Source organism: Medicago truncatula, chromosome 1, assembly GCF_003473485.1.
Source record: "Medicago truncatula cultivar Jemalong A17 chromosome 1, MtrunA17r5.0-ANR, whole genome shotgun sequence".
NCBI lineage: Eukaryota > Viridiplantae > Streptophyta > Magnoliopsida > Fabales > Fabaceae > Medicago > Medicago truncatula.
In genome coordinates, this window is record NC_053042.1 from 46,745,363 (window position 1) to 46,753,963 (window position 8,601).

Here is an 8,601-nt window from a genome sequence, read left to right on the forward strand (position 1 = left end):
TGACATTTTTTTTACAACGAAGAATGAGGTAAATTAGCTGTGCTGTATAATCGGTTTTGTTAATTTCATACACCCGACCAAAAGCTGAATGGGAGCGTCATTAATTGTTTCCATCACTTTGCTTTTAAAGCCATAATCAACCACCTAATCGAGTAAATAATTAACTAACACACAATTAAAGCAAAACAGCACTCTGAAAATTGTTTATGAAATCATATTGAGACTCTTTCAGCATGTTTTGCTTAAGTTTCAAGTTTGTTAATTCAAGTCCATATATAAATGAATGTTTATATAATCTTGCACAACAAGTCAAAAGACTACAAATCAATTCTTGTGTCCTCACTTGTTAGCACAAAATAACAAAAAACAAGTCAATGTACTAATGTTGAGCATTAATATCATAGGCAAAAAAGTAAAAAGAGTATATCATATAGTATGCATATTTGTTGAACATGCCGGCTCCACAAATATGTCAACCATACCAAACAATACATAAAATTATGCGCCTCTAGTAGCTGGTGGGACATTGGTATTGACTGTAAAGGCTAGGAGCCAAACACAAAATTGTGATTAGACATGTGGAAACAAATTAAAAAGCCACCATTAAACAAAATATATATATATTTTTTTATATCAAAATAGAAAAAGAAAAAAAGTACCTCTCTATGTACAATTCCATCTAGAATCACTTTTGAGCTTTATATGACCTCATTTAGTGGCTTTGGCGCCTGCTCTTCTAGATGATAAATAGTAATACTGCAATGTTATATTTGAGTACCTTGTTTTCCTAAATATTTATTCTATATTCATCTAGAAGGCATCGACTAAAATAATTAATTTAAACTTTTAAATCTCTAGATGGATTTCTTATATATATTGGAAAAACTTGATTAATTAGACAGACACACCTTAAACCAATAGGAAGAAAAAGAAATATTCTTCACAAATTTCTTTTGTTTTTTGTTTTGCATCAATATGGTGGCTAAAGAATTCTACTCACATCAAGAAGTAGGGAATGAAGAAAGTACTTTGCTACAAGATGAGTATGATGATTATGAAGAAGAAGAAACTTTATCACTTTGTGACCTTCCAAATTCCACAATTTCACCTCAACGGGGTGATTTTTCCAATTATGGCAAGGATCACCATGATGATGATGATGATGATAACTTGTTTGAGTTTTTCAGTGAAGAATTCAACACTTCAACAATTCATGACAACATAATCTTCTGTGGCAAACTCATTCCCTTCAAAGATCATCAATATGTTCCTCATAACCAAAAAAATTGTGCTAAACCCACTTCAAATTCAAAGGCCATGAAATCTAGTAATGGTTCTATAGCTAACTTGAAGAGTAAGAGAAATGAAGAAGAAGTAAAGGGTAGTGTGAATGTAAAGAGTTTTGCTGGTGACTACACATCAATGGGAGGGAAGGTTTCACTTGTGAGGAGTCCGACAAAATCTAGATGGTTTTTGTTTATGTTTGGAATGTCGTCGAGTTCCAGGATGTCTTCCAAGGAGATGCAGCTTAGTGACATTAGAAATAGACAGAGCAGAAGTCGGAGGGAGCCGATGACGATGTTTCCGACACCGGAAAATGGGAAAGAAGTTGTTAAGAGTAAGAGAAATGGGAATAGTAAAGGGATGTGGAAGATTTTGAAGTCAATTTCATTGGTTTTAGGATGCAGTAGTAGTAAACTTGCTAATGATGTAGTAAAGGCTGCTTTTGTGTGAATTTTGGATATCATCTTGTGCTTAATTTCAATGTTTATTGCACATTACTGTGTATTATCTAAGAAGCCATTAGAGGATATATTATTTGTCAAAACTCAGAATGAAGGACACAAGTCTAATTTGTACAATTAATATCATGATCGCTTGAATGTTGCATATCTTAATTCAAATATTAAATTATATGTAGTAGACGTCCCATGAGCATAACTCAATTGGTAGGATAATACATTATTATATGCAGGGGTCGGGGTTCGAACCTCGGACACCCAACTTATTAGCCACTAGGCTATCTGACAAAAAAATAAATAAATTATATGTAGTAGACCAATTGGAATTTCCAGGTATTGACTACTGTTAGCAGCAATGTCTTTATAAAAAAATTAGGAGCAATGAGTTCAATAGTGCATATATCTACAACAGTTTTTAGGCTTGCATTTGTAATCTTTTATTCATTCAGTTGTTGTTTGTATTACCAAATGTAAAGGTTAAGATTCAAGGTGCATGCATATATACGAGATCTGCTTTCTATTTCAAGCTGTTAATTACTTGGCATAGCGTGTGCCAATTATGTTGGATAGATTGTGGTTTATTTGCTATATGGCATAACCCTGCCGGTAGCATTTTGTAACAGAGCAATGTTATTTGGACAATAAACAATAATAATTAAGAAGTAAACATGTGCCGCTGACAGTTCAATGAACATGTTGTTTATATACGATTTTTTTTATTAGTTTTTCTCCCTCTCTTCAACCGAAATCAATAGTTATAAGTGATTTATATTTATATGGTGTCAAATACGTAGTCAATTTTTATTTGTTCAACTAATATTTCTCTTTATAAATTTTTTGTTAAAAGAAAGTAGATTTGGAATTCTATAGGATCAAAATTTAAAAATACAGGGAACAACGCCAAAGTTTATTGACACTATGGAGTCAAAAAATTAAAATATTTAACTCATGCTCATTTTGTCGCAATGTCGTAAATGAGTAAATCATTTCTTTTATCTGGGATAACTTAAGATATTCTCATATAAAATTGTGCAGACTAATATCTTGATGTAGCCGACTTTATTTAAGGGATTAATCTCTCTCTCAATGTTCAATATTTATTTTTCAGACGTGTTGATCGGAGATTGAACTCTGGACCAAATAGTTAAGAAACCAAACATCTACAACTTGTGTCAATGTTAATAATGTAAATAAGTTTTTTTTTTTTTTTTTTTTTGTGTTAACCCTCTAATTTTTAGGGGAAGCAGACCCTAGTAATCTAAAGTTCGACTGGGATGTAAGTAAAATTTAACTATAAATTGTTTCCATCAGAAATCGAACTTGGGTTTTTTCCGAACAATTCGTGTTAAGGAAAGCTCATTAATCGCTTGAATTCGACCACTTGGTTATAATGTAAATAAGTTTCAGTAAATGGTGTTATGATAACAAAATATAATTGATTTTATCATTAAAATGTCTGTTGGGTGTATGTATATATAATTTATAGGATTTAACAGATATACACAGATAATGTAATTTTTTTTACTAAGCACAAATAATATAATGATTTGTTTACTATTAATCAATTATAATTGTTGAATCATTAAATATATTTGACCTTAAGCATATTTAATATAATAGATAAATGATGATTTGTGATCGATGATATATCTCGTAAAAAAAAAGATTGAGGATAAAAAAATTTCACTAGTAGTTCATCAAAATTAATCTCTAGTTTATAAACTCCAAAATAGAAACTTCTTATCTTACCCTTCACTTCCTGTTTTTTGTTCAACAATTATAAAATTATTGTTTTGATAACATCTTTCTATGATATATGTGTCAAACTGTCAACTTCATTTCAAATATTGTAATTTGATATATTTGACCAACTTTTATTTAGTTCGGACCATCATAATTATAGTAAAGCAGAGACTATTCTACGAATGAGGTTTATATAAAGTAAATAATTTTATCATCTAGAAAAGTTAGGAATATTATAGGAATAAATATAAACAATGTCAATTGATTCTTTTTTTATGAATGTTTTTTTTTCTTTCTTAATTTTCATTTAAAATAACAAAACCTAAATTAAACTAAACACCATGATTCAAGAATATGAAAAATGAAAAAAGACAACGAAAGGAGGTTGTTATATTGTTAGATGGTTTTTTTGTTTTCATTAACGTTAAAATTAGGAGTTACTACAAACAATCCGTATAGGGCCCCACATAATCTGACACCCAATCCTTGCTGTAACAATTGTTTCTGTTGAAGTTTTTTTTCCTTCCCTCCTTTTGTCCTTTCCTTCTCTTCTCACAAGGGCACGTTACCTTCATTTGCAAGGAATATTTCCAATTCTCATGCAAAGGTGTGTTAGAATGTGGCCTCTCCTCTATTAATTCTTGATCCTTTAGTTTTATTATCAATAATTAATTAGTTATTTGTGTTTGTAACCAAGATCATGAATTATTATTATTATTGATTTAATTTTATTTATTTTTCATCATCAAGATAAAGGAAATTGCACATGGGGAGGAAAGGAAGTTGGTTTTCTGCGGTGAAGAAACTTTTCATTTCTGATTCTAAAAAAGATCAGGTTTGAATAACTCATGTTAAATCAATTATCTCCAACATTTTTAATAGATTATATATAACAAAATTAGAAAAGATTGTCATTCAAGCAATGTTAATTTCTTTTCTTTTTCCATTAAACAGAAACATCTTCATAAGTCGAATTCGAAGTTAACATGTTTTGGGCATCCGCAGCATCATCATCACCATCATCATCATCATTATGAGGATGCTGAGTGGAAATCTGGAGGAGTATCACCAATAACTGTTGTTCCGGTTCCATCTCTTCCTCCAAAAGAAGATGTTAAACCAAAGAAAACTGATGCAGAGAATGAACAGGACAAACAAGCCTTTTCATTGATTCTAGCCACAGCTGTTGCTACAGGCGCGGCCGTTGCTGCTGCTAAGACTGCTGCTCAGGCTGCTGCAGAGGCTGCTTTAGAGGCTGCTCGTATCACAAGTCTTCGTCCTTGTTACATTGGAAAAACTAATGAAGAAATAGCGGCTATCAAAATTCAAACTGCATTCCGTGGATATTTGGTATGGACTCTTTATTATTCATTTAAAAAAAAATTGATATTAATTCAGATTTTACTTATCTTCTGACCGATATTTTCTTAATTTGTTATTATTTTAGGCAAGGAGGACCTTGCGTGGATTGAGAGGTTTGGCGAGGTTGAAAGCATTGGTAAAAGGACAATCTGTTCAGCGGCAAGCGGCTACTACTTTACAATGCATGCAAACTCTTTCGCGATTGCAATCTCAAGTTAGTGCGAGGAAAATCAGAATGTCTGAGGAGAATCAATCTTTTCAACGCCAATTGCAGCAGAAACGTGAAAAGGAACTTGACAAGTTACAAGCTGCTGTAAGTATTTGTTCAATATTAATTTATTTTTATGATTATGCTTAGTGTTTTGTTTTTATAAATGCGTTTAATTTTGTTCAGTCCAATCAATACATTTATATGCTTTGATTTTGTTTTCTTAAACAAAATCTGCACTAAAGTGGCCAATACATTTGCAGCCTATTGGAGAAAAATGGGATTATAGTTCACAATCAAAGGAGCAAATCCAAGCAAGATTGTTGAATAGACAAATTGCTGCTATGAGAAGAGAAAAGGCTTTGGCTTATGCATCAACACATCAGGTACTAACATACCTCTTTTTATAGTATTTTAGTAATGCTGAATTTCAATACAAATGAGAAAAGTTATAATTTTACACTAACATTTAATCACAACTCTTCAATTTGCTACATCGTACTTTACGGTTTTTTAACTAAAAACAATTATGTAAATGGCGAGTTATGATTACACTTACAATACATATAATTTATTCCTTTAAGATTTATGATAAGCAAACATGAAATAGTTTTATATGGATAATAACATATAACTTAATTTCTCTAACAGCAAACATGGAGGAACTCTTCAAAAGCTACAGATGCCACAATTATGGATCCAAACAATCCCCATTGGGGATGGAATTGGCTTGACAGATGGATGGCTTCAAGGCCATGGGAAGGACAAAACACTAAAGATCAGAAGAATCATAGATCAGGAAAAGGTGTTGCAAGCCATACCATGTCAGTTGGAGAAATCTCCAAATTATATGCTCTAAGAGATCAAAATCAAGATGACAAAAAATCTCCTACAAGCCAAAAAGCAAATAATCCAAACCAAGCTTCAAGGGTAGCAGTACCTTCAACATCTACTAGAGGAAAAGCTAAGACATCATCAAGTCCAAGAGTTGGTTCTTGGGGTGGTGATGGTGACTCAAAATTCACATTCAACAAAAATTCCGAAAGTAATCGTCGTCATAGCATTGCGGTGGCTCCGGTGAAAGAGGATGAAAGTCTTGTAAACACACCTGCAAAATTTTCAAAGGTTAAATCTAACGTGCAAAGTCCTTCTGTAAAGAAGCAGCTTTCTTTCACAGCTTCTTCATCTGGTTCTAGAAGGCACTCTATTCCAACTAAGATGGGAATGAATTCTAATAAAAATGTTGCTGCTACTATCCCTGAAGTGAAAGTGAAAAATGGAGGGAGCAAATAGATATCAACATTAATTGGTGCATAATTAACTTCCATAGAATAGAATATTATATATGGATGAAGAAGAATCAATAAAAAGGTGGTATCATCTTATAGTTGTCTATATATATATATCACTCATTCTTCATAAGGAATATTGTTGGTGCCAAGGGAAGGAATGTAGAAAAAACAATTGGTTAATCAAGTGATCATTTTATTCATACAATTGTATTCATGGTGAAACACCCAAAAAATATATATTTTACTTCTCAACTGTATGTAGAAGTGTTATTTGTGATGTTAGTTTTGGATGATACTAATTTTACTACACTAATCACTTTTTTTAATGATTGGATTAATGCTATTGCATTTGTGACTGTTATTTATATTTAATATTGAATATTGTAAACTGTTTTCTAGAATATGGTTCAGACAATGGCCATATATCGGGTGCAGCTGGATTTGGAGGGTTAATAAGGGAACATAAAGCAACTTCATTAAGGGTTATTTTGGTTACTCTAACATTGGTTACTCTAACATTCTTCATGCATAGATATTAGATCATGATGACTTCGTTTCACGGCATTCATCTTTGTTGGGAAGTAGGGTTCAAAGACATTATTTGTTATTCATATTCCCTTCAAACCATTCGTTAGGTTCAAATGGCAGATGTTGGATATCACTATTATGGGAACGAGATTGTGATAATTCGTTAATTCTTGGCGGGCGACTTCAACATACTTTTTGAGAAGGTAACATGAGTGTAGAAGTTCTCGCTAAACTTGGTGCTAGAACTTCTAGTAACTTGGTGATTCTCAACAATCCGGAGAGCTTTGGTTAGTCCTTCTTCCGGATGCCATGAGAGTTTCATGCTCTGGTGCTTAGTTGTTTTCAGCTTTCTTTCTTCTTTTTTTCTTGTTTCTTTTTTGGCTTATTTTTCTCTTGTAAACAAAAAAAAAAACTATGGCCATATTAGATAGATATATTCTCCTCGTCATGTTATGAGAGGCATCTACAATCAGAGTACTGAGATATGCATCTTATAAGAGACAAATTTTGACAACTCTTTTTATCCGAGGTTTGTAACTATAATATTTTTTTGCTCTCTTAAAATAACATTACTAAAACATCTTGAAAGTATCAAATTTTTTTTGGCAGTGATCTTGAAAGTGTTGATTAATCACAATATAGGTTTTTCAATAATACAAAAACTAGGCGAGCATAATTATTTTTAGTGTTAATTAATCAAAAAACGATAGTCTATTTGTACAACGTATTGAAAGTGGACATGTATCATCTTATTTTTTTCTTGTCAAAAAAAAATCATCTTATCTTTTTGATCAAGTGTGATTTTTTATATCAAGAACATGAATGATCTTCCTTTTAATTCTAATAATTTTGTCCAAGATATATATATAAAAAAAAAAGAGTAAACCAAGCAAACCCTAAACCCTCAACAAAAAAAAAGTTTGAGTTATACACCTTAACGTCATAGAAAAAATGGACAAACAAACATGATTTTACTCCGTTTATTAAGCATTGACCATCAATCAAAATTTATTAATTTGAGTGTATCGTAGAATTTACCCTACTTAAATACGGATGAAGGAGAGACGTGGTGACAAAATTATGAAATTTGATTGGATATATTTTCTCAAAACAAATATTCTAATTTTTGGCGATATGATACAAGTTACAACAGAAAACCTATATAATTTGACCTTGGTGTGTATATTCTACCCTAGCCCTACCCTTTGCTTGCCGCAGTTCTTCTACTTTGCGGCGAGCAATTCCAACTGTGGATAGAATTAGCTATTTGCCAGATTCAATTCTGTGTCACATTCTCTCTTTCGTCCCAACCAAACTTGCGGCAATCACAAGCGTCCTCTCAAAAAGATGGGAACAGGTATGGCTCTCAGTTCTTGCTCTCTACTTTGACCAAGAAGCCTTCATAGACTTCAACAGCTTTCACAATTTTGTTTCCTTGACCATGTCGTTGCGAGACAGAGACAAAGAGATTCCAATCCTTTCATTTACCTTTAAAGGGGCTGATTCTTGTCGTCTCAGACAAAGAGATTTCGGTAGAATATATTTTTAAAGAGAATCTTATATGCCAAACATATTGTGAAGTTTCTGCAAGGTTTGTCCTATTCTAGAAGATTTGGATACGAAAGAATTTGTATTGAAGTCGTCTCTTGTTCAGTTGGAGAACTTGAATGCTTTACCTAATTTGGTCAAAGTAAGGATTCGTTATTATCATTCAGTTTGCATGTAG

At 32.2% G+C, this 8,601-nt stretch overlaps 2 protein-coding genes across 2 annotated transcripts; both read left to right on the plus strand.

Annotated features, from left to right (window-relative positions):
• Positions 1–975: 975 nt before the first annotated feature.
• LOC11405409 (uncharacterized) lies at positions 976–1,734 on the plus strand. The gene has a single exon (XM_003591919.3). It carries the CDS (start codon positions 976–978, stop codon positions 1,732–1,734), a length of 759 nt encoding a protein of 252 aa, XP_003591967.1.
• Positions 1,735–4,023: 2,289 nt separating this feature from the next.
• LOC11409147 (protein IQ-DOMAIN 1) lies at positions 4,024–6,551 on the plus strand. Its single transcript, XM_003591920.4, has 6 exons — positions 4,024–4,092; positions 4,236–4,320; positions 4,440–4,835; positions 4,933–5,160; positions 5,319–5,441; positions 5,707–6,551. Exons 2-6 carry the CDS (start codon positions 4,252–4,254, stop codon positions 6,346–6,348), a joined length of 1,458 nt encoding a protein of 485 aa, XP_003591968.2. The 5' UTR covers positions 4,024–4,092; positions 4,236–4,251; the 3' UTR covers positions 6,349–6,551.
• Positions 6,552–8,601: the final 2,050 nt, after the last annotated feature.

Coding starts and splice junctions, on each gene's coding strand:
- LOC11409147 (XM_003591920.4), top strand. CDS start 4,252: ATGGGGAGGAAAGGAAGTTGGTTTTCTGCGGTGAAGAAACTTTTCATT. Junction 4,836..4,932: donor CTGCATTCCGTGGATATTTG/GTATGGACTCTT, acceptor TTATTATTTTAG/GCAAGGAGGACCTTGCGTGG. Junction 5,161..5,318: donor TTGACAAGTTACAAGCTGCT/GTAAGTATTTGT, acceptor ATACATTTGCAG/CCTATTGGAGAAAAATGGGA.
- LOC11405409 (XM_003591919.3), top strand. CDS start 976: ATGGTGGCTAAAGAATTCTACTCACATCAAGAAGTAGGGAATGAAGAA.